General features: G+C 45.7%; 1 protein-coding gene across 1 annotated transcript in view; it reads right to left on the minus strand.

Annotated features, from left to right (window-relative positions):
• LOC100485132 (TRPM8 channel-associated factor homolog) overlaps nt 1-26,973 on the minus strand; it is a 59,688-nt gene that overhangs the window by 31,641 nt on the left and 1,074 nt on the right. The window contains exons 2-3 of the mRNA XM_031900346.1: nt 26,329-26,802; nt 5,587-6,208 (exon numbers count right to left, since the gene is read on the minus strand). Of these exons, the coding sequence (XP_031756206.1) occupies nt 5,587-6,208; nt 26,329-26,554 (848 nt within the window). The 5' untranslated portion in view covers nt 26,555-26,802. The remainder of the gene's footprint in view (nt 1-5,586; nt 6,209-26,328; nt 26,803-26,973) is intronic.

Raw genomic sequence — 26,973 nt, forward strand, 5'->3', positions numbered from 1 at the left:
ACTCAGCCCTGAGAGACACCCACTGCCAGAGACCCAAATACTCAGCACTGAGAGACACCCACTGCCAGAGACCCAAATACTCAGCCCTGAGAGACACCCACTGCCAGAGACTGTCCCATCACATCCCAGACTTCCCATCTATAGAAGGAGAGAAAACTCCACATCCTACTGGGAGAAGAGGCACCGACAGTAACAATGGCACCACAATACGTAACTGACTGTCATAGACTGAGAGAGACAGGACTTTCCCCTGTTCCCATATACTGACCCCATATCCCCACCCCCCCTCTTTCAATATACTGACCCCCTAACCCCACCCATTACACCCTATACCTGCTTTGGCAATGCTAAAATGTATTTGGTCCTGCCAATAAAGCTCATTTGATTTGATTTGAGAGAGAGAGAGTGAGTACAGACTTCAGCTGGGATTCTCATTGGAGGATTATTTTGCTTTTTAAAGCAGCAGTTGGCTGTGGAGATTGGGGGAAAAAAATTTAATGATGTTGCTGAAGTACAGTTCTCAACATGCTACAAACTTCTTAAGTGCATCCCATGACCAAAATGATGGGAGAAATGTAATAAGAAGTTGTAGGGAGGTAGTGCTGGGTCCCTGCACTTACCCCCCCCCTCCTGCTGCTGTTCCCTGTAGGGGGCAGCACTGAGACTTTGTGCTGTGAGCTGCTGCCTAGCAACAAGGTGAACAGCAAGCTCAGGGCTGCCGGAAGTTGCAAAGCAGCCTGGGAGAGGAAGTCAGTGGGAGGAGACAGAAAGTCCCAGAGCTCCAGAAGCTGCACGTGGGCTCAGAGAGAGGAGCAGCACAAAGAGAAGCTGGCCTTTGGAACAGGCTGGTACAGGGAAGGCAGACCCTCTACCTGGAGAGACAGAGATCCTGTGAGGGTCCTGACTGGGGGAACAAACACCTGCAGGGGAATCCCATCTGAGTAGCTAAAGGGGCTAGTAGTCGCACTGCATGGCTGTAGGTGCCGGACTCGCCTGCAGGGGGAGCCCATCTGAGTAGCTAAAGGGGCTAGTAGTCTCACTGCATGGCTGTAGGTGCCGGACTCGCCTGCAGGGGGAGCCCATCTGAGTAGCTAAAGGGGCTAGTAGTCGCACTGCTGTGAGTGCTGGACTCGCCTCAAGATTCTGTGTGAATCGCCCAAAGAGATCCCTGGAGTGAGTATAGTTAAAGTGAAACTAATAAAGGAGCGCTTGAAGATTTACAGTATATAAACTTTCCTTTGGACTGAGCTAAAGGACTGTACATAGTTAGTGAGACAGCTTGCGCGGGCAGGGGCAGTTAGTAAGGCCCTTATTGCCACTTTGATAGGAGTGTTATATGTATTAGTTTCCCCTTTATTTCAGATAAAAGTTATTTCGTTTATCAAGTACTGTGTGTGAATTATTATTGTTCCTAGTGGGGCCCCCATAGGTGCACTCCCACTAGGTGGCGCTGCGCTAATAAGTACCAGGTACCCAGTCTCTCCCAATACCACTGCGGAGTGATTCAGGTTTGTCCCGTGCCATCAGGTAAGCGCCACACGTGGAGTGTAACACTGTCAAAAGTGCCAGAAGTGGTGAGGATAGGGTTACATTTTGGAGGCACTGCTGAGAGTCGGCTGGGACCTGGTTGCACAGAAAGTGAAACAAGATGGCGTCATCTACTGAGAGTCCCCAGAGTGTTCTGGACTGGTGCAAGAGTTTGGGCCTAAACCCAAAAAAGACTGCTGTAGTGGGCCCTATGATACCAAAAACAAAAGAGGAATTTATTTACAAGATCCTAAATGCAGATGGATCTATTTATAGACCTAGAGTGGTAGCTTCGCGACGAGACCCAGATGGCATCCTCTTAAATGTGCTTGTGGATAGTCCTGGTGAGATTAACAGAGAAACATGTGCACGTGGTGTACAGGCGGAAGACCATGGTTACTGGCAAATTGTCTTACCGGATGTCCCTGAGGAGAAGGAACTTAGTGACAGTGAGGATGAAGTGGGAGGCGATCTGGAGAACCCAAATCCCCTGTGCAGTGGCACCCCACAGATACCTGCTGCTGGTCACAGTCCAGTGACTAAAAGACTGTTTGATGTGATACCTGAGACAAAGTTGAAATACACTGCATCATGTGAAAGCTTGAACTCTGCTGGGAGGAGCCGACCTCTAAGTGATGTTGTTGAGGCAGCTCAGCTGGTGGAAGTCTTGGCCCAAGTCGGTGAGAATTTGAGACAGCTGGCATACAATGGAAATTATAAGAGACTAAAAATATTCTCAGGTATGGAACCTACTCCTCCAGGTGAAGAGACCTTTGAGGCCTGGAGAGATGCTGCTTTGGTTGCTATTACCGATTGGCCTGGCTCTGGCCCTGCTTTATGTCGCAAGATCCAAGAGAGTTTGCGAGGGCCTGCATTGGACCTAATTAAGCTCCACCGAGAGGTGTGCCCACAAGATGGTCCTGAGAAGTTGATAGAAGTACTGGAAGATACATATGGACCGGTGGAAGATGAAATTGAAATGTTGTACAAATTTCAGTCTTGCATGCAGAAAGAAAAAGAGAATCTGTCTGAGTACTTGAAGCGACTGCAGCAAATGCTAAAATTACTTGTTTGCCGAAGAATCATTGCTACCGATCGTGTTGATTCTATGAGGCTACAACAGTTATTCAGAGGGGCTTTATCTATGGACCCCACAGCTGTGATGTTGAGATCTTTCTACAGAGGAAAGAAAGAACCAACTTATCAGGAGCTGATCCGTGAGATCCGAAAGGAGGAAGTTAATGTTCTGCGACGAGAGAAGAAAAGTCGTGGTTCAGAAAGGACATCCAGTGATTCGCAGAAAGCGGAAGAGATTGCTGAGTTAAAAAAACAGGTTGCTCAGCTCAAGGCTCGTGTGTCCGAAAAGGAAGAGGGGTCAACTATGTCTAGACCCTCTTCATTTCCTAAAGCAGGGGGTGCTCGCGGTGACCCACCAAAGTGCTTCCGTTGTGGCTGGTTGGGCCATATATCCCCACACTGTCCGACACAACGTGAAAATGCTGCAGCTACAGAAGTTATTTCATATAGTTGTGATGTGAGGAAGCCACCCCAAAAGAGGTATCGGAAGAGACGTAATCAGGTGAGGTGTTACACCTGTGGTTGGTACGGTCATACTTCCCACACCTGTGACTGGGGACGGAATGAAGACTTCACTGATGTATATGTGACATCTTTCCCATGTGAAGTGGATATTTGTGAAGAGAAATCCTGTGGCACGAGGATGGTCTCTGAGCACTCTGGCACCCCCAATAAAAGTAAGAGACTGGGCCTGGGAATGCGTAGACCTTCAGGCAGGGGAAGTGTCAGGGCAGTTAGTGAGAAAGCTTTCCCCTGTGTATCTCCCCCAAAGGTTAGGGAGAATAAGAATGGTGAGAAAGGGCAAGCGAGGACGTTGCCCATTCAAGCAGGGGGAGAATGTAGGGAGGTAGTGCTGGGTCCCTGCACTTACCCCCCTCCTGCTGCTGTTCCCTGTAGGGGGCAGCACTGAGACTTTGTGCTGTGAGCTGCTGCCTAGCAACAAGGTGAACAGCAAGCTCAGGGCTGCAGGAAGTTGCAAAGCAGCCTGGGAGAGGAAGTCAGAGGGAGGAGACAGAAAGTCCCAGAGCTCCAGAAGCTGCACGTGGGCTCAGAGAGAGGAGCAGAATAACAAGAAGCTGGCCTTTGGAACAGGCTGGTACAGGGAAGGCAGACCCTGTACCTGGAGAGACAGAGATCCTGTGAGGAGTCCTGACTGGAGGAAAAACACCTGCAGGGGAATCCCATCTGAGTAGCTAAAGGGGCTAGTAGTCTCACTGCATGGCTGTAGGTGCTGGACTCGCCTGCAGGGGGAGCCCATCTGAGTAGCTAAAGGGGCTAGTAGTCGCACTGCATGTCTGTAGGTGCTGGACTCGCCTGCAGGGGGAGCCCATCTGAGTAGCTAAAGGGGCTAGTAGTCTCACTGCATGGCTGTAGGTGCCGGACTCGCCTGCAGGGGGAGCCCATCTGAGTAGCTAAAGGGGCTAGTAGTCGCACTGCATGGCTGTGAGTGCTGGACTCGCCTGAAGATTCTGTGTGAATTGCCCAAAGAGATCCCTGGAGTGAGTATAGTTAAAGTGAAACTAATAAAGGAGCGCTTGAAGATTTACAGTATATAAACTTTCCTTTGGACTGAGCTAAAGGACTGTACATAGTTAGTGAGACAGCTTGCGCGGGCAGGGGCAGTTAATAAGGCCCTTATTGCCACTTTGATAGGAGTGTTATATGTATTAGTTTCCCCTTTATTTCAGATAAAAGTTATTTCATTTATCAAGTACTGTGTGTGCATTATTATTGTTCCTAGTGGGGCCCCCGTAGGTGCACTCCCGGATCCCACTAGGTGGCGCTGCGCTAGTAAGTACCAGGTACCCAGTCTCTCCCAATACCACTGCGGAGTGATTCAGGTTTGTCCCGTGCCATCAGGTAAGCGCCACACTTGGAGTGTAACACTGTCAAAAGTGCCAGAAGTGGTGAGGATAGGGTTACAAAGTCTTAAAGGGAAACTAAACCCTGCTACCCAGCGCTGCTCAACCAAACGTTACTCAGCTGTTGCCGGACTACAAATCCCAGAATAATGTAACATATAATGAAGGGTGAGGCATGCTGGGAGCTGTAGTCCAGCAACATCAGGGTTGGATTCTTAAAGCAATATTGCCCAATAAAACTTTCCCAGCTCTCTAGGGCCCGCATTGGCAGAAATGCAAAAGAATCCCCCAATGAGAATCCCAGCTGATGTGAGTAAATCCGGCTCCCTGTTCTCTGTTCCTGCAATTGGAGTTGGGAGCAATAAGCACAGTTTCCCAGCACTGAACAAGTCTGTCCCTTTATCCCCATGTCTGATTCCTGTGCCATATAATGAGGGGAAAATGCCATCATTATCTCTATATGTAAGGTACCAGCAAGGGGCCTGACACAGGGAATCAGCATTCTCATTGGTCACTTCTCCTGCATCTATAATGAAGTTTTCAGTCAGTAGAATTCTCATTGGTGAATTGGTTTCCATGTGTAATTATGTTTTTCATCAACTTCAATAGAGAACTAGGCGGCGTAGTGGGGCAGCTTTACGGTTGGGTTTAGTGTCCCTTTAAAGGTTTACCCACAGCAACCAATCAGCTGACCATGCTACCGGTTATACTAGATAAGTACAAAACTTAACAAGGATGTAAACTCAAAAAAATTAATAAGTGCTTATAGTAATTTTAGCATTTTAGACAGTTATTTATGACCACATCTTAGATTATTAGTATATATATAATTTTTTCAAGTTTTTTTTCTTTTTAAAGAAATGACCAGCAACACTCAGAAAAATATTTACTTAGCCAAAACAGTATGTTCTACTCATGCCGACATTTTGGTTCCCATTTGGACTAAAATTTCACATAAGTTGTATACACAGCTGTGAATTCCCTGTTTTGCCTAAACATTCTGGTGTTGTTTGTCATTTGTTTAATATCATAGAGAATGATAGACACACAGACAGATGATAGATAGATAGATAGATAGATATAGACAGACAGACAGGCAGATAAATAGATAGATACTCACTTTGAATTAATTGGAGCCTGAGGCATATTTTTAGTCACACAGAAATCTCCTTTCTCTCCGTAGTCACTGGTGAAGTGCACCCCACAAACAGATACGATTTTGTTCCCTGGGAAATGGTGCAGGACATTATCCTCTTTATGGTTGTTGGCCCAGTCCCAAGCCTGAGCCCCAATCAGCAGGCCTCCTCCCTCTCGCACGAATGAGATGATCTCCTCGGCTTGTTGGTCATCGTATCCATCAGTGCAGAACACACTCAGGCCCTGGGTCAGGGTGGAAGTGGTATGGACTTTGTACCCAGATTCAGAAAGAATACGCGCTAATGCCTTTAATGTATTATGTACCCCAACGTTGGCTTCTGAATCCGGACTCAGCCAACATACAGTGTTATTCAGAAAGCCCTTAAACTCATGCCTGTTGAGATATCTCCAATGGGCCATAACCACCATTTTCCCTTTCCCATAGCGAGAGGCAGCGATGAGCACGTCTTGTCTGGGCGACACCAGCACCGGGAATGCACAGTCTCCTGTCAGCAGCAGCTTGCACGGATCTGCCTCCCCAGTGAAATCCAGAGAACCAACACCCTCGACCAGAGACTGGTAATCTTCATTAGCCGCCATGTTTCCTGAGGAAACACATATATAGCTAATAGTCAGGAAAAAGAGTTTTGTTAAAATTCATACACATTTATTTGATAACCTAGTTTGTGAGGTTAGATAAGTACATCATTTCCCATAATTAAACCATAGCAAAGTTCTGTACTGATCCAGTAGAAGGCAATCAAAGCCCCCATTGGGACAACTGCAAGTTCAGCCTCTTGGTGGTGTTTCCTTAGTCTTGTCAAGTGTCTCTCTAACTTCAACTCTATCCCATTCCCACGGTGCGGTCTCACCAAATGTTCAGACAAAGAAAGAATTTTATTGGGAACCCCACTGCTCTCAGCATTACATGTGACCACACAGGAATAGTGGTTCCGGGGTACTCAAGATGAGCTATAAAACAGCTATAAACAGAAACAATAAGTTGATTGCTTAGCACACATCCTAAACGGGTGGAGATACTTCATACACATCATTTATTCAATAGGTAACCTGAACATCACACAAATGCAGTTGCTTTAACAGAATATCTCATTAGCCCTCTGCGTCCCTGGAACTCAGTGTCAGTCACTTTGCAAATCAGCATGCCTGGGAAGGAACATAGTGTTTGTGCAGAGGTTCCCCTGTACATGTTGTTCTGCCTATACACCTACTGGCACAGTTTGGCCTCTCCCCGTGTGTAATGCACACACACCCCCATCTGTCTGTTTTATATATAGATGCTTTGGGCCCCTTAGGATGGGTCCCCTTTAGACAGGCATCAGAGGGTTGCCTTATGGGATATGGACAGTTAAGGGTGGTCCTAGCTGTTTTTGTGTAAAAAGGGAGTTTCCCTGTAGCTCTAATAGCAACCACTAGGTGACAGTGTGTTGCAGTATAAAATGGCATGGCACGGCACACATGTTGTGTAAGGTCTTTTGTCCTGGGACCCCACCTCTAAGGCAGAGGTTAGCTACAGGCTTGAGAGAGAGAGAGATTCTGTTATAGTCACTCTAGGGGGCTAATTTACTAAGACACGATTTCGAATCCGAATTGGAAAAATTCTGATTGGAAACGAACATTTTGCGATTTTTTCGTATTTTTTGCGTTTTTTTCGGCGTCTTTACGATTTTTGCGTAAAAACGCGAGTTTTTCGTAGCCATTACGAAAGTTGCGCAAAGTCGCGATTTTTTCATAGCGTTAACACTTGCGCGCAAAGTCGCGCCTTTTTCGTAGCGTTAAAACTTAAAAGGCGTGACGTTTCGCGCAAGTTTTAACGCTACGAAAAAATCGCGACTTTGCGCAACTGTCGTAATGGCTACGAAAAACTCGCGTTTTTACGCAAAAATCGTAAAGACGCCGAAAAACTCGCGTTTTTACGCAAAAATCGTAAAGACGCCGAAAAAATCGCAAAATTACCGATCATTACGAAAAAAACGCAATCGGACGCATTCGGCCCGTTCGTGGGTTAGTAAATGTGCCCCTAGGAGTGAGAGACGAGACAGATATAATTTAGAAAAGGCAGACTGAAGCCCCAACAGGAGATCAATGAGGTTAAGACCTCCCGGCATTACTAGCCGGAGTTCAGGTACACTAAGTGTGGATCCTCAACTGCCTGGTAAGCAACTAGAGATGTAGCGAACTGTTCGCCAGCAAATTAATTCGCACGAACATCGGGTGTTCGCAAGTTGGCAAACTTTTAGCGATGTTCGCAATTTTGGGTTCGCCTTAGCTGGTGCCAAATTTTGACCTCTCACCCCAGAGCCAGCAGATACATGGCAGCCAATCAGGCAGCTCTCCCTCCTGGACCACTCCCTTCCATATATAAACCGAAACCCAGCAGCCATTTTACATTCTGCCTGTGTGTGCTTGATGAGTTAGCATAGGGAGAGAGCTGTGCAGGGGTTTGAGGGACAGTTTAGGTAGCTTTGCTGACTAGTAATCTACTTTCTACTGCTCTGTATGTAGCTGCTGTGGGCAGCTGTCCTGCTGATCTCATCTGCTGTAACCCAATAGCCCTTGTAAGGACTGCTTTTATTTTCTGATTACTGTTACTCTTCTTTTCATTGTGTACTGCAGCTCCGTCTGTGTGTGTTGGGGACTGGTGTGCTACTCATAGTAGTTCACCACCAGCACCAACCAGAGATCACTTTTTTTATTATTATTATTATTTTTTTTTTTTTTTATTTATCTTACTGTTTTTAATGTGTCCAGTGCTGTTTGCTGAGTGACGTTTTTCCACCAGCAATAATATATTCCGTATCCACTACTGTATACGTTGCCATTGCAGGCCTTGTTGCCCAGTATCTTCTTCAACCAAGTGCCACCTAGCTGTGTGAGCTTTTTCACATTCTGTCTAAAAATAACAATAATAATTCCGTGTCCAGAAACATCACCCAAGTTGTTGATGTTGTTTTGTAAAAATAAAAAAAATGCCAGGCAAAGGCAGGCCGCCACGCAGAGGCACTAGGGGCCGTGCTGCTATGATATCCTGTGGTCCTAGGAAATTGCCCAGTGTTCCGAAGGCACTTACCCTGAACTCCAAAAATGCTGAAGAGGTAGTTGACTGGCTTACACAGCACACCCCATCCTCTACCGTTTCTAACTTTGCCACAACATCCTCATCCTCCTCTGCTATGGGCACCCCACGTACCACTTCCTCCACCACCGCCGCCCCTTCTTCACTGGATGAGTCAGAGGAGTTGTTTTCACATGAGTTTGTTGAACTGAGTGATGCGCAACCATTATTGCCAGAAGAAGATGAAGGAGATGAGGACGTTACACCAGATATCATAATTCAGGCAGGCAACACAACAGAGATGGACATAAGGTGTGATGAGGTCCCCGCTGCTGCTGTCTTCTGTGAGCTGTCAGAAGAAATTGATGCATCTGAGGAGAATGATGATGAGGAGAGTGATATTTTGTGGGTGCCCACAAGAAGAGAGCAAGAGTAGGATAGTTCAGATGGAGAGACGGAGAGTCAGAGAGGCAGGAGGAGAATAAGACTTAGAAGAAGCAGGGACAGCTCCCAGGGAACAGTAGGGCAACAACATGTATCGGCACTTGTGGTCAGCCAGCCAACGCACCCGCCAACTTCTACTGTTACCGCCAGAATGCCAACATCAAAAGGCTCAGCAGTGTGGCATTTTTTTAATGTGTGTGCCTCTGACAAAAGCGCTGTAATTTGCAATGAGTGCAGTCAGAAACTGAGTCTTGGGAAGCCCAACACCCACTTAGGTACAACTGCTATGCGAAGGCACATGAACGCCAAACACAAAGCACTATGGGAGCAACACCTCAAAGGCAGCAGCCAAACGCAAAGCCACCCTCCTTCTGGTCCAGCATCTTACTGCTCTACCTCTGCTGTCCTTGACCCATCTCAACCACCCTCCACTCCGCCTTCCACCTTGACCACCAGTTCCTGGTCATCTGCCCCCAGCCAAGTTTCTGTGAGGGCCATGTTTGAGCGTAAGACACCAATGTCTCCGAGTCACCCCCTTGCCCGGCGTCTGACAGCTGGCTTGTCTGCACTCTTAGGCCGCCAGCTTTTACCATACCAGCTGGTGGACTCTGAGGCCTTCCACAAATTTGTAGCAATTGGGACACCGCAGTGGAAGGTACACAGCCGCAATTTTTTTTCCCAGAAGGGAATACCACACCTGTACCAGCATGTGCAGAGCCAAGTCACCGCATCTCTGTCACTTAGTGTTAGGGGAAAGGTCCATATGACTACCGAATAGTCAAGTAATACAATGGCACTCAGGGCTACAAGCGGGACAAGCCCTTAATTCCAATTTTTATTGCGGTAGTGCAACGTTTCGGGGCAACACAACCCCTTTATCATGCTTGATAAAGGGGTTGTGTTGCCCTGAAACGTTGCACTACCGCAATAAAAATTGGAATTGTCCCGCTTGTAGCCCTGAGTGCCATTGTATTACTTGACTATTCTGGATTTTTGGAGGCTGCCAATCCCTCTGGCAGTGAGCACTGGGCGCTTAATTTATGGAGAGTTAAGGGTGTGCGAGAAAGGTCTCTGTTGTAGGCCATATGACTACTGACACATGGTCTTCCAAGCATGGTCAGGTCAGGTATGTCACCTACACTGCCCACTGGGTGAACCTGGTGATGGCTGGGAAGCAGGGAATGCGTGGCTCAACAACAGTTGAATTGGTGTCACCACCACGGATTGCATGCGGGTCTGCCACCACCTCTACTCCTCCTTCGCTCTCTACCTCGGCTTCTTCCTCCTCTGCTGCTGTGTCCTCCTTCACACCTGTGCACCCCCAGCTCCCCATAGGCTATTCGACGTGCCAGGTACACCGTTGTCATGCTGTCTTGGGGATGACGTGCCTGGAAAGCCTGAAAAGTGGTGTGTGACAATGGAAGCAATCTGTTGGCAGCACTGAGACTGGGCAATTTAACACATGTGCCCTGCATGGCAGATGTTCTAAATTTGATAGTCCAACGGTTTGTCTCGAAGTACCCAGGATTGCAGGACATTCTCAGGCAGTCCAGGAAGGTGTCTGGCCATTTCAGACGTTCCTACACAGCCATGGCACGCCTTGCTGACATTCAGCGGCAGCACAACTTGCCAGTCAGGCATTTAATTTGTGACAACCAGACTCGCTGGAATTCAATGCTAATGATGTTTGAACGTCTGCTGCAACAACAAAGAGCCGTCAACAAATACCTGTTTGAACTGGGTGGTAGGACTGGATCTGCAGAGCTGGGGATTTTTTTCCCCCGTTACTGGGTGCTTATGCGCGATGCCTGCAGGCTCATGCGCCCTTTTGACGAGGTCACAAACATGGTTAGTCACACCGAAGGCACCATCAGTGACCTAATACCCTTTGTTTTCTTTGTGGAGCGTGCCGTGCGACGAGTGACAGATGAGGCTGTAGACCAGCTTGACCAGGAGCAGGAAGAGCATGATTTGGGGGCGGAATCACCAGAACGAGCCCAGGCACCTGCTGCAATGCAGGGAGAGGTGTCAGAAGTGGAGTCAGAGGAGGAAGGTGGCTTTGTGGAGGCGGAAGACCAACAGGAGCAGGCTTCCCAGGGGGCTTGTGGTCACCTTTTGGGGACCCCTGGTCTTGTACGTGGCTGGGGGGAGGAGACCATGGTGGATGACCTTGATAACGAGGAAGGGGAGATGGATACCTCTGCATCCAACCTTGTGAGAATGGGGTATTTCATGCTGTCATGCCTGTTGAAGGACCCCCGTATCAAGAGGCTTAAGGAGAAGGACCTGTACTGGGTCGCAACGCTACTAGACCCTCGGTACAAGCATAAAGTGGCAGAAATGTTACCAACGTACCACAAGTCCAAAAGGATGCTGCATTTCCAAACCAGCCTGCAAAACCTGTTGTACAATGCTTTTAAGGGTGATGTCACTCCACATTCCAGGGGCAGAGGTGCCGGTAATCCTCCCACGAGCACACCTGCAAGGACAATGCACTTTGGCCACTCTGTAACGTCAGACATGCAAAGTTTTTTCAGTCCAAGGCAACGCCAGGACCCTTCTGGATCCACCCTCAGAGAACGCCTCGACCGGCAGGTAGCAGACTACCTGGCATTAACTGCAGATATCGACACTCTAAGGAGCGATGAACCCCTGGACTACTGGGTGCACATACTTGATCTGTGGCCAGAGCTGTCACAATTTGCCATAAACCTCTTGTCTTGCCCTGCCTCAAGTGTCCTCTCAGAAAGGACCTTCAGTGCAGCAGGAGGGATTGTAACTGAGAAGAGAACTTGCCTAGGTCACAAAAGTGTTGATTACCTGACCTTTATTAAAATGAATGAGGCATGGATCTCGGAGGGTTACTGCACGCCGGAAGACTTGTTTTGACTGCCCATGCAGCTGTCCTTCTCTGCACGCCGCATGACTCCACACACAGCTGTCCTTTAGCGTCCTCCTCCGCCACCGTACAGACTAGGGTGCAAATCCTACTGGTTTCATTTTAAGCCAAACTTTTTGGACAGGTAAATCCTGAGTTTTTCTGGCCTCTGTGCTTCAGTGCAATATTTTCAGCATTTATATGCCATATTTTTTCTGGCCTCTGTGGTTCAGTGGCTGCGACAAAAAAAACCAAACTTTTTCAGCATTTATACGCCATATTTTTTCTGGCCTCTGTGCTTCAGTGGCTGCGACAAAAAAAACATAATTTTTCAGGAATGTACACATGCCTGATTTTTCAGGGTTCTGCAACAGTGGCAAAATCGTATCTTTTATGGTCACCGCAGGGGATCAATAAAGCAGGCCAAAACTGGGCCCACACTGCAGAATCAGTGTTTTTTGGTTCACGTTACTCTACATTGAATTACCTCTGCCTGACCATGCACGTGCGCACAAGCACGGTGACTGCTAAACACACCACTACAGAAATATTCCCACCGACAGGACGAACGTCCTGGAGGTGACAAGCAACTAGTAAAAACTATTATTCGCTCACTTGACGGTATCATTAAAGCTTTTTGCTTTTTTTTCGCAGTAAACGGGGCGTTTTGTCTTTGCGTGTGAACCGGCTGTAACCTTTACACGACTTGATTGGAATGTAGACGCCGGACGTTTTAAAGCAGTTTATTACACAAGTTTAGAAATGTAGTGTGATTTCTGCCCTTTACAGCACAAAACGCAATGCTGTGTCAACAACGTATTTTTCAGAGAAATTCTTGCCCTTGATCCCCCTCCTGCATGCCCCTGTCCAGGTCGTGGCACCCTTTAAACAACTTTAAAATCAGTTTTCTGGCCAGAAATGGCTTTTCTAGGTTTTAAAGTTCGCCTTCCCATTGAAGTCTATGGGGTTGGCAAAGTTCGCAAAAGTTCGCACTTTTTGGCGGAAGTTCGCGAACAGGTTCGCAAACTTTTTTGTGAGGTTCGCTACATCACTATAAGCAACTACCCCAAGGGGGGCAAGGTACCAGGAGATGCAGGGAGTCCCTACACAAGGAGGACAGTACAGAGTTTCCCAGGGAGGGGAGTTACAGTTTAACCTGTCCCTACCCTTGGTGGAGGCACACCAGTTAAATAGAATACCTGCTCCCCCATAGTAAGCGGGAGCGCAGGGCTCCTGTTAGCACCATATGCATACAATTGCGTGTTAGGAGTAGCAGCACCGTCAAAAGTGGGCTACAATTTTATCACTTATACAGTTGTGTTCAAAATTATTCAACCCCCACTGAAATTGAGTGTTTTGGCCAGTTTGACATTGATTTTGATCATTTCAGTCTTGTTTACAATTAAATCAAAGAGGCACTTATAAGTCAGACAAATATAACATAACATTTATAATGAAATAACCACAAATGTCTTTTCTGTGCTCACATCATTATCAGTTTTATTCAACCCCCAAGTGACAATCATTGTTAGTACTTAGTACAACATACTTTTCCAGTTATAACAGCTTTTAAACGTGAAGCATAGCTTGACACAAATGTCTTGCAGCGATCTATGGGTATCTTAGCCCATTCTTCATGGGCAAAAGCCTCCAGTTCAGTCACATTCTTAGGCTTGCGCGCTGCAACTGCTTTCTTTAAGTCCCACCAGAGGTTCTCAATCTGATTTAAGTCTGGTGACTGAGATGGCCACTCCAAAATATTCCAGCCTTTAATCTGCAACCATGCTCTAGTGGACTTGGAGGTATGCTTGGGATCATTGTCCTGTTGAAAGGTCCAACGTCTCCCAAGCCTCAGGTTTGTGACGGACTGCATCACATTTTCTTCCAAAATCTCCTGGTACTGAAGAGAATTCATGGTACCTTGCACACGCTGAAGCTTCCCTGTACCTGCAGAAGCAAAACAGCCCCAAAGCATGATTGACCCCCCGCCATGCTTCACAGTAGGCAAAGTGTTCTTTTCTTCATAGGCCTTGTTCTTCCTCCTCCAAACATAGCATTGATCCACAGGCCCAAACAGTTCTAATTTTGTTTCATCAGTCCACAGAACACTATCCCAAAACTTTTGTGGTTTGTCCACATGACTTTTGGCATACTTATTCTTTGGAGACAGCAAGGGGGTGCGCCTGGGAGTTCTGGCATGGAGGCCTTCATTACGCAGTGTGCGCCTTATTGTCTGAGCTAAAACTTCAGTACGCGCATCTGACAAATCTTTTTTCAGTTCCTCAGCAGTCACACGGGGACTTTTCTCCACTTTGCGCTTCAGGTAGCGCCCAGCAGTCGAAGTCAGCATCTTCTTTCTGCCACGACCAGGTAGCGTTTCAACAGTGCCCTTTGCCTTGAATTTGCGAATGATGCTTCCTATGGTGTATCTTGGTATGTTTAACATCTTTGCAATCTTCTTATAGCCATTGCCCTTCCTGTGAAGAGAAATCACCTCTTCTCTTGTCTTCCTGGACCATTCTCTTGACTTCACCATGTTTGTAAACACACCAGTAAATGTCTAGAAGAAGCTGAGTATCACAGTAATTTTAACCCTTTAAGTGCCAGCCGAATTCGTCATTTCAGTTCCCCCCAGTGCCAGACGTTTTGTGAACATTCTGTGCTCTCTCAATGTAGGGGCTTTTATTGGGGGCAGGGTTAAGTTTAGGTAGGCAAACTATATATTGTTTTTTTCAGGAGAACCTGAGCTTTCCAAATCTACCTGAGTTTTTGTGTATTTCCACTTCTGGAACAAGATTTAGAGCTTGAAATACAAAAAAAAAAAGAAAAAATGCTATTTTTCATGATATAAGGATTTCTACCAGAAACACATTTTATTTTATGGACAAAAATTCAACTGATTTGGAAAGCCTCATGTCTCCCGAACGTGCCAATACCTGATATGTATAGTTTTATTGAGATTTCTGACTTCTATAGATCAAAAACTCCCAGCAGTAAATTACTAAATTTTCAAAGCATTACAGCAGAATACGGCATACTTTACATTCCAAAGCCAAAAATCCTGGAACATTAGGTTTACCCCAGGAAACCATACATTTTTGAAAACTACACATTCTGCCGAATCCGAAATGGGTAACTATGTCTTCCAACTCCTAAGTACCAAACGGCAATGCTTTACTGAATTTAGCATTTTCTATAAAAAATTATGAAAATTCTAAAAAATCACCTCAAATCTTCCATTTTCAAGCACCTTATCTCCCACATAACATTAGGTACGAAGAAAACACACCCTAAATATAAAAGCCAGGGGTCCACTGAACAGTTTGATGCCCATTGTGCATAGGATCACCGATGTATCTGGAATTTAGAGACCCCAAAAGGAAGTTAGTACATACAAATTGCCCCGGAGATCTCTTTAGCTACTGAAGGGGTAAAGCCACAAAAGAGCAAGCTCTCTGTTTAAGCTGAAATTAAGCAGGGAAATCCCTGTCTAAGGGAAGATTTTTTGTTTTCATTTGATGTGTGAAGGTGTTGGCCATTTGTTGGTTGAATTTTGAGAAGTTTTGAGTTGATTTACTTTATTTAAAATCGAATTTTAGTTTCACCCAGAAGGTGAGTGATTGTTAGCCCATTTCCCTTCACTGCTTTGGGCTACAAACTCACTGATAGATCCCCTACCCCTCCCCCACACCTGGGTGTCAGTTTCATTTGCATTTTGATTCTGTTTCAGCTTAAATCATGACTTTTTTTTTCTCACATTGTGTGGGGTATTTTTATTTTCATGTTGCATTTTTAGTTTTTGAATGTGAGAAAGCTAAAGGGAGAAGGATTTTGGGATTTAAAATCTTTTCTCAGCAGCAGTGCAACTCCCAGGCACCTGCTCACATTAACCCTCTCCCTGCCAGAGCCTCTCTCCTTTATATCTACTTTTTGTTGATTAATAGAATTAAGCTTCCTTTTTTGTGGGGTATTTTGTAAATAATGGGAGGGAATAAAAACAAAAATGATAAAAAAATGCCTCAGGGTACTAAAGGCAAAAGACCTGAAAGACCCGGCTACAGCTCTGCAGCTAAGCAGCAGTCAGAGCCTGTGTCAAAAACCCCCAGCCCTTCTACATCTGCTGCTTCAGCCAATGTGACCCCGGCTAAAACATTTGCGCAGGCAGTAGCTGCCGGCAGGGGCCCAAGCCAAGTGACCACTGGGGCAGAGCAACTTACACGGAAACATGGGGTCCGATGTATAATGTCAGGAGCTCATGGCATAGAGGCTTATATAAAAGCTGCAGCTGAACTAGTGGGCCCCTCTGCAATAGTGGCAGCCAGCAAAATGTATGGGAAAGCAATAATCTTTGCCCGTACACTGGCTGCAGTACACACTTTGGTGCAGAGAGGTATCACAGTGGGGGGGAGTTATGTCCCTGTTGAACCCCTAGAAGGGTTGGGCACTAGGGTGGTCCTATCCAATGTGCCCCCTTTTCTACAAGACCCAATATTGCGTCCCCACCTGCAAGCCCTTGGGGAATTAAAATCAAATATTTCTAAAATCCCCTTAGGATGCAAAGAGAGCAGACTGAAACATGTCCTCTCTTTTAAACGGCAGGTTCAACTGCTTCTTCCTCGGGGTCAAGATAGTATTGAGGGGTCTTTCGGGGTTCTGTTTGAGGGGGTGTTGTATAAAATTTTTTACAACACAGAGGAAGTGAGGTGTTTCCTTTGCAAGGAGATGGGGCACACTCGCCAGAGTTGCCCCAAAAGGCAAATTAAGACCACGGCCAACACTTGCAACCCTGGCACTTCATGTGTAACAGCTTGCCCTGCTAGGACTATTTCAGCAGGCTCTTTAAAGGGGACATCCCCTTCACTGGAGAACTCAAAGGAGGTTGTTACACAACCCACCTCCACAACTTCAAAACCTCCCCCTTCTTCACTGAAGTTACCTAAGTCTCCAGCCTGTCTTGCAACTGCAGCAAAGGAGAAGAGGGGAAATAAATTCACCACATCCCCTAGTGGCACAGCTATTCCTACCACAAATCAACCTTCCCCTGTGGGTGTGGGGGCACACAAGATTGTAACATCTGCTGGGGTAGGAGCAGTGAGTGACCCTTCCTCTTTAGGTGGCAAGGAAAAGAAGAGGAAATTTAAGTCCAACCACCTGGTACCTGAGGAATGGGCATTAGTAGTCAATGATGGAGCACCCCCATCTAAGGGCAAGAAGAGCAGTGAAACATCTGGCCCTCATGCCCTCACACTGTCTAACCCATCTTTTAGACTCAGTCAACCAGTGTCAGACCATACACTCTCAACTCCAGATTCAGTAAGAAATAATGAGGTTAATGGTCTGGAGAACCTAGAACAGGGGAACATGGACTTCTCCACAGAGTCAGGGGTGCAGCACCTGCCCCCAACACATTTAGAGGTTCTGCACATGGAGTGCAAAGAGACACCCAATGAAACACCTGCAGAGTGGGTAGTCAATGTCCCTGAGGTGCTAAGTTTTGGGAACTGCAAACATACTCAGTTTTCAGTGCCTCAGGATATTCCACTCCTAGAGGGGGAAAATATTGGGATAACCCCCATACTGGAATCTGCAGATAAGACTGTATGGGGGGATGGTGGGGCTGGGGTGGTGGATATGAAGGAGGATAGCATGGCAGACTCAGAAAACAACCCTGTGAAGTCTGTTGTCCATGTGGAGGTCTCTCCTCCCTTACCTTCCACTGACCCCAATGTTATTGCCATCCGGAGTGATCAGGAGGCAGTAGAAAGGGCAGAGGTTGACTATCGAACCTCTAAAGCTCCCCCTGTTGTGGAGGAGCTGATTCCATCTGCTGCCCCAGACAGCTCTGAAGGTGTTGCAGGAGAAATCGAACCATTGCAGGTTCTCCAAATGATGGGTGCTTCTGATCCGATTCCTGCAACATCACGTGCAGATATCCTCAAAGCTCAAGTGGAGGAGAGACATTATCAATCCCTCAGCCAGGAAGAGCCAAGGGATGAGGATAATATTGTAGAAGAGGGTGAAACAGGTGTGGCAAATCCTTCTGCCCCTCTCATCCCTGCTGAGGAACTCAAAAGGTTTCTTGAGAGCAACCTTGGTGTAAAATTGGATAATAAACTGCGTATGGCCCTGGAGAATTGGCATGATTTGCCTTTAATAATACGTTCTGTGAGACATTATATTGGGGTCATAAGAGAGGCCAAGAACTATGGCACAGCAGAATATCTCCGTATCATTAAGTTTCACAAAAAGTGTTTGTCTCACCTGGCCTCTGTGAGAGCTAAAGCACTTCCTAATACACAATAATGGCCTTGAGTATAAGCACACTAAATACAAATGGCTGTCGAGAGCCTTTCCGCATGTTTCAGGTGCTTTCCTTTCTTAACCAAGGAAGATACTCTGTAAGTTTTCTCCAAGAGACCCATACCACTCCGGAGCTTGAAGCAACCTGGCATCTGGAGTGGAAGGGTAGGGTCTTTTTTAACCACCTCACATGGACTTCATGTGGGGTGGTGACCCTATTCTCTGAATCATTCCAGCCTCAGGTGCTAAGTGCTAAATCTGTCATCCCAGGCCGTGTGTTACATCTCCGGGTCCAGGACTCAAATAGCACATACAACCTTATAAACATATATGCCCCAACTACTGGACCAGAGAGAACACGGTTCTTTGAAAGTTTGTCAACATACGTGGAGACAATTGACTCAGATGAAGCTTTGATTATGGGGGGTGATTTCAATTACACCCTGGATGCTCAAGACCGCAATGTGCCCCAGAAAAGAGACTCATCGGAGTCGGCACTGCGGGAACTCATTGCCCGCTTCTCCTTGGTTGACATCTGGAGAGAGCAGCACCCAGACACAAATACCTTCACCTATGTCATGGTGAGAAATGGTCATGTTTCTCAGTCCCGGATTGATAGGATATATATATCGGGCCATCTCATGTCACGAGCCAGGTGCAGTACCATTAGGTTGGCTCCATTTACAGACCACAACTGTGCCTCTGCGATAGTGGCAGATGCACCATCACTGGCCAAAGCTGCTTATTGGCACTTTAATAACAGTTTATTGGAGGATGAGGGGTTTGCAAAGTCGGTCCGAGAAATGTGGATGGACTGGAGGGGTTTTCAGGATGAATTTGCCACTTTGAGTCAGTGGTGGGATGTAGGCAAGGTTCACCTAAAACTCTTGTGTCAAGAGTATACCAGGAGTGTGAGCAGGCAGCGCAATGCAGAGATTGAGGCATTGAATGAGGAGGTGCTTGAGCTTGAGCAAAAGCTGTTGGGATGTGATGACCAAAACCTACAGCGGGAATACCTAGAAAAGAAGGAGACTCTGCGTAACATAGAACAGCGTCAGGCTCGTGGTGCCTATGTACGAAGCCGCATGCAGTTACTCTGTGACTTAGATCGTGGCTCGCGCTTCTTCTATGCTCTGGAGAAGAACAAGGGGAACCGAAAACAAATCACATGCCTCCTTGATGAAGATGGCACCCCCCTTGAGGACCCAGAGGCTATCCGGGACAGAGCTCGGTCCTTCTATCAAAACCTTTTTTCTCCGGATCCTATCTCTCCAGATGCCTGCAAGGAACTATGGGAAGGGCTTCCAGTAGTCAGCGAGAGGAGAAGAGAGAGATTGGAGAAACCTATCACTCTAGATGAGCTCTCTCAAGCACTCAGTTTAATGCCCCACAATAAATCTCCGGGGCTAGATGGACTAACCGTAGAATTATTTCAGTTTTTCTGGGATACTCTGGGACCTGATTTCCACAGGGTCCTAACTGAAGCCCTTGAGACAGGTGAGATGCCCCTTTCATGCTGTCGGGCAGTGTTGTCACTGCTACCTAAGAAGGGGGATCTCCGTTTTATTAAGAACTGGCGTCCAGTCTCCTTGCTCAGCACAGACTATAAGATTGTAGCCAAAGCGATCTCACTCAGACTCAAGTCTGTTCTGGCAGAGGTGATTCATCCAGACCAGTCCTACACAGTCCCCGGCCGGATAATTTTTGATAATGTTTTTCTGGTCCGAGATTTGCTGCATTTTGCTCGGAGGGCTGGTCTATCCCTTGCCTTTCTCTCCCTAGATCAAGAGAAGGCATTTGACAGGGTGGATCATCAATACCTCTTAGGTACTCTGCAAACCTATGGCTTTGGTCCACATTTTGTAGGCTACCTGAAAACGCTGTACACCTCTGCAGAGTGTCTGATAAAAATCAATTGGTCTCTAACTGCACCTCTGACCTTTGGGCGAGGAGTTCGGCAAGGATGCCCCTTGTCAGGACAACTGTATGCACTGGCCATTGAACCCTTCCTGTGTCTCCTAAGGAAAAGACTAACGGGGTTGGTGCTCAAAGAACCAGATATGAAAGTGGTTCTCTCAGCCTATGCAGATGATGTAATCCTTGTGGCCCAAGACCTATCTGATCTTAAGCGGGCACAAGAGTGCCAAGAGATCTACGCTGCTGCCTCATCTGCTCGGATCAACTGGTCCAAAAGTTCAGGCCTTCTGGAAGGTCCTTTAGAAGTAGACAATCTGCCTCCTATATTTCAAGACATCCCATGGGAGACCAAGGTCATCAAATATCTAGGAGTCTACCTGTCAGCTGAGGAGTGCCCTGTCTCACTGAATTTCAGTGAACTAGAGGAGCGTGTCATCATCCGTCTTGGAAAGTGGAAGGGTCTTGCTAAAGTGCTTTCTTTGAGGGGGAGGGCATTGGTGATCAACCAGCTTGTGGCCTCTCAACTCTGGTACCGGCTGGTGTGCCTTAGCCCAACTCAAGAATTCATTGCTAAGATCCAAAGAAGGTTACTGGACTTTCTCTGGTTGGGAAAGCACTGGTATCTGCAGGTGTTTCAAGCCTTCCCTTGAGAGAGGGTGGGCAGGGAGTTGTGTGCATACGCTCCCAAGTGCACACTTTCCGTCTCCAACAGATACAGAGATACCTTTATGCAGACCCTGCTCCACAGTGGTGTACTCTGGCATCCAGCTTTTATCACAAGGTACGCAACATGGGGTATGACCGAAAATTATTTGTCATCGAACCTGAAGGGTTCTTAAAAAACCTCTCACCATTACCAGCATACTACCAAGAGACTCTTAAAACCTGGAGCATGGTCTCCGTGTTAAGGGAAGGAGTTATTCAAGGGGAGGACATTCTAACTGAGCCCTTACTTTACAATCCGTCTTTAAAGACTAGGATGTTAGAATCCACCAGCATCCGCCGCCGCCTTTGCCGGGCTCAGTTAACTAGAGTTGGGGATCTCCTGGATTTTGAGAGAATAGATTGGGTGCAAACTCAGGAAGTTATGCAGCGCATGGAATTGCGCACCACCAGAGTTCCAAACCGTTTAATCAAGGAGATCAAGGACACCATCTCCTCTGGCTCTCACACCTTTATTAATGAGGTTTTACATGCTGGAGAGCCAGATTCACCTTGGAATGCCCCACCTCCAGCCATAAAAATAGCACCTAAGATCCGTCAATCCCCTCAGGCTGCTCCTTCTCCCAACCTGAGCCAGTTGGAGAATTTTACCTTGACACGCTTTTGTGACATGCCAAGAAAACTACTGTACTCTCTCATGCTTCACACTGTACACTTCCTTGCCCTCGTCTCCCGCTATGATACCATCTGGAGGCGGGTGCTCAAAGAGGGTGAGAGACCCCAGTGGCGAGCTCTTTATTCCAGCTTGGTGCCCAGACCCACTGGAGACCTGAGTTGGAGAGTGCTCCATGGTGCACTGAGCACAGGAGAGTACTTGGCTCATTTTACAGACTCCCCGGCTGCTTATACATTCTGTGGCAAAGGGGAGTCCCTGTTTCATATTTACTTTTCATGTGCCAGACTGCAACCTCTTTTAGCTCTTTTGAGGAAACTCCACCTGCAGTTCTGGTTACACTTTTCCCCTCATGTTTTTATTTTTGGACACCCAGTGTCCCGGGACAATCGAGGAAAAGACCTTCTCTCCAATTTGCTCCTGGCTTTGGCCAAACTAGCCATCTATAAATCCAGGAAGCAGCATTTGGAAGGTGGCAACCCTCTGTCGGCAGAGGTAATGTTTCGGGTGCTGGTGCGTTCCCACATCAGAGTGGAGTACACCCAGGCGGTATCTGCTGGTCGGCTAACCGAGTTTGTCAACCAGTGGGCAATAAATGAAGTACTCTGCTCAGTATCCCCAGACTTGGTTTCTGTTCCCACAACCCTCACACTCCATATTTAAGTGCACTTTAATTTGAGTGACAGTTTTAATACATTAAATTAATCATCTCCTTTTTTAAGGATGTGTGATTGACTTTGGCGAGCAACTACCCGCCTGCAATTTGAATAATATATTAGCTACTGAAAATTCAACACATTTACTGCATTTTCTGTGGGATAAAAACACAAAAAAATACATTGACCCCCCAAAATCATATATTTTTGGAAAGTACACATTCGGACAAATTCAAAATTGGTACCCATGTCTTTCTACTCCAAACTACTGAGTCGCAATTCTTTCCCAAAATTGCCAGTTTTGATGAAATACCTAAAAATCACATCAAATCTTCCACTTTCAAGCACCTTATCTCCCACATAACCTTAGGTACCAAAAGAACACACCCTAAATATGAAAGCCAAGGGTCCGCTGAACAGTTTGATGCCCATTGTGCATAGGATCAGCACTGTATCTGGCATTTAGAGACCCCATAAGGACGTCAGTGCATAGAGATTGCCCCAGAGGTCTCTTTAGCTACTGAAAATTCAACACGATTACTGCATTTTCTGTGGGGTAAAAACACACAAAAATACATTGACCCCCCAAAACCATATATTTTGGAAAGTACACATTCGGGCGAATTCAAAATTGGTACCCATGTCTTTCTACTCCAAACTACAGAGTCGCAGTGCTTTCCCAAAATTGCTAGTTTTGGTGAAATACCTGAAAATCACATCAAATCTTCCACTTTCAAGCACCATATCTCCCACATAACATTAGGTACCAAGAAAACACACCCTAAATATGAAAACCAAGGGTCCGCTGAACAGTTTGATGCCCATTGTGCATAGGATCAGCACTGTATCTGGCATTTAGAGACCCCAAAAGGAAGTTAGTGCATACAAAGTGTATACACTGCAATATAAGCTACCGGCATGTGCATTATGCGGCATAAGACCCCCTAACAGTAAGGAGACCCTAGAAAACTATACATTTTCCGAAAGTACACAATCTGACAAAACAAAATGGGTAAATACATCTTTCTACTGCAAACTACCAAACTACAAAGCTATGCTAAACAGAACGATTTTTTTGACATTTCTGAAAATTGTCACAAAGCTTGCATTTTACCCCATTATGTACCCCCACATTTTGTACCGTATCAACATGAAACATTCTAAATATGAACACCAGGGGTCTACTGAACAGTTTGATGCCCTATATGCATAGATTTACCAAACTATGTGGGGTACAGGGGCACCCAAGTAAAAATAGTGCATATGAATTTTCACATAAGATGCTTCGGCTCATGCAGTTTTTGCACCCGGTATGTGTATTATGTGCCATACGACCACCTAACAGTAAGGAGACCCTAGAAAACCATATATTTTCCGAAAGTACACATTCTGACAAAACAAAAATGGGTAAATACATCTTTCTACTACAAACTACCAAACTACAAAGCTATGCTAAACAGAACGGTTTTTATGACATTTCTGAAAATTGTCACAAAGCTTGCATTTTACCCCATTATTTACCCCCACATTTTGTACCGTATCAACATAAAACATTCTAAATATGAACGCCAGGGGTCTACTGAACAGTTTGATGCCCTATATGCATAGATTTACCAAACTATGTGGGGTACAGGGGCACCCAAGTAAAAATAGTGCATATGAATTTTCACATAAGATGCTTCGGCTCATGCAGTTTTTGCACCCGGTATGTGTATTATGTGCCATACGACCACCTAACAGTAAGGAGACCCTAGAAAACCATATATTTTCCGAAAGTACACATTCTGACAAAACAAAAATGGGTAAATACATCTTTCTACTACAAACTACCAAACTACAAAGCTATGCTAAACAGAATGGTTTTTATGACATTTCTGAAAATTGTCACAAAGCTTGCATTTTACCCCATTATTTACCCCCACATTTTGTACCGTATCAACATAAAACATTCTAAATATGAACGCCAGGGGTCTGATTTACCAAACTATGTGGGGTACAGGGGCACCTAAGTAAAAATAGTGCATATGAATTTTCACATAAGATGCTTCGGCTCATGCAGTTTTTGCACCCGGTATGTGTATTATGTGCCATACGACCACCTAACAGTAAGGAGACCCTAGAAAACCATATATTTTCCGAAAGTACACATTCTGACAAAACAAAAATGGGTAAATAAAACTTTCTACTGCAAACTACCAAATTACAAAGCTATGCTAAACAGAACTGTTTTTGTGACATTTCTGAAAATCGTCACAAAGCTTGCATGTTGCCCCATTATGTACCCCACATTTAGTAACGTACCAACATAAAACACTCTAAGTATGAACGCCACTAGTGTACTGAACAGTTTGATGCCCAATATGAATAGATTTACCAAACTATGTGGGGTACAGAGGATGCCAAATTGAAATACAGCAGACAAAATGTCCATGTGCAAAGACAAGTAACAAAGAACAATGTAAAAAGCAATACAATTGATAAAGATAAAAAAAATCACTAAAATCATTTTTTTTTTTTTGCCTAATAATATCTGCGGGCAGAATAACAGTTTGAGTATTTTGGCTAGGGCAAATAAGTTTTACAGACAAAGTCAAGCAAACAACAACTATGCATAACTGAAAATGCTATAAAATGGCTAAACATGCAGTAAAATACCCAAAAATCCACCAAAATCACAGAAAATGTAGTAGAAACACCAAAATAATACACAAAAGGTATTGCGCAGTGCGGTTAGCGAATACACTATCCGCAATGGCAATAAAACATTTTTTTCAGGCAAGAATAAAAACGATGCGATTAGAAAAAAAAAATTATTACAAAATTACATAAGTGTGTAAGTGTGTGTGTACATGTGTGTAAAATGTGTTTTGTGTGCATGTGTGCGAGTGTGCAACCAAGTGTGAGTTTTCTCTAAGTGCTGTAAGTGATGAATGTTTGAAAACCTCCCAAAAATGCATGTGTGTGTGTGTAAGTGTGAGTATAAGTGTGTATTAGTGTAATAAATGTGTGATTGTGTGTTTGTGTGTGTATTTGCCACTTACTTGGGGTCTAGAAGATCAGGATCTGCAGGAGAAACTCGATCTGGCACAGCAGCAGTAGATCATGTGAGGGGGGTGTCAGGAAGCAGGGGGGCCAGAGGGGGAAGCTGCAGAAGGAGAGGAGCTGCACAGAAAGCCACGTGGATGGCAGGTGAGTCCCATGGGGCCCCTGGGTGATCGCTACCCAGGGGCCACTCGTTCCCCACCTCTGACTATTGTCTGGAGGCTGGGGAACGAGTGGGGAGCGAAGGAATGGCTTGAAAAGCCGTTCCTCCGCTCCCAAAACCGGAAGTGCAGCAGGACGTAGAATCTACATTCTGTGGCACTTTGGTCCTTTGATACACAGGATGTAGAATCTACATTCTGTGGCACTTTGGTCCTTTGATACACAGGACGTAGAATCTACATTCTGTGGCACTTTGGTCCTTTGATACACAGGACGTAGAATCTACATTCTGTGGCACTTTGGTCCTTTGATACACAGGACGTAGAATCTACATTCTGTGGCACTTTGGTCCTTTGATACACAGGACGTAGATTCTACGTCCTGTGGCACTAAAAAGGTTAAATCTGCCTAATTGGTGCTTATTATGCTTGATTGCTGCTCGTTGACATCCACTGGTGTTTCAATACCTGATTGAAAACACTTGAATGAACCTCTGTTCTTAAGAGTAGTAGTCTTTAAGGGGTTGAATGATTGTGTCAATGAAGAAATCACAAAAAAAACATTTAATACTGTATAACAAAAACAACTGATGTCATTTTAGTTGCATTTGGTTCTTTAAAAAGTCCTTGTAAGATTTCATTCTGAACACAATTACAAATGTACTGAATTCCCTAAAACCCTTTACAGCATTGGGGGTTGAATAATTTTGAAAACAACTGTATATCATAGAGTATATAAAGCTTGGAGACAGAAGTGTGTATATGATGTGCTGTAACCCAATGTGTATAATAGGGCAGCAGCATGCCTCACCCTTCATTATATGTTACATTATTCTGGGATTTGTAGTCCGGCAACAGCTGAGTAACGTTGGGTTGAGCAGTGCAATTCACAAACTGAAAATATAATGATCTCACCTTCCATCACCTCCAGCCGATGGGACACAGAGATGGGGGCACTCAGAGTAATGTGATACACACGCACTGTCAGTTCTGCCCCATCATCTTTCTCTATGTCGGGGGTTATACGGATTGTGCACTGACAGTTGGAAATATGATATTTACTTGTTGTTATTACAGGAACCATTTCCACTCGCAGCTCCCTCTGTACCGGGGGCAGATTCTGCACATTCCCATTTCCCATTAACCCCTCTCTCTCTGGCACAATAACCACACGCTGCTCATCTCTGTGATGCGCCACTGGGGCAGCGGAACCAGTTTGGGCCTCAGAATCCCAGGAGTAAATTTCTATCACTTCTTCCCATTTTGTTCTCAAACATATAGAAATAAGGATGGGTCTTGGGCGGTAACCAGAGATCTGGCAGGACAGGGTGGCTCTGTTTGAATGCACCAAACATCTCGGTCCAAATAGTGGAGAAAGTCTGGGAGGCTCTGTAAAAGAAAAATGCATTATTGGCTCTTTCCCTAATAAAAAAGGTAACTCCCTTTCTTTGTCTTTTCATGGCAACATTAGGCCATACAGTCTCCATTCAAATGTACAGTCTCTGCCACAACAGATTTATATCTCTTTCTTTCTTGACTCTCTCTGTCTACCTCTCTCTA

Source organism: Xenopus tropicalis, chromosome 4 (genome assembly GCF_000004195.4).
Source record: "Xenopus tropicalis strain Nigerian chromosome 4, UCB_Xtro_10.0, whole genome shotgun sequence".
Classification (NCBI taxonomy): domain Eukaryota; kingdom Metazoa; phylum Chordata; class Amphibia; order Anura; family Pipidae; genus Xenopus; species Xenopus tropicalis.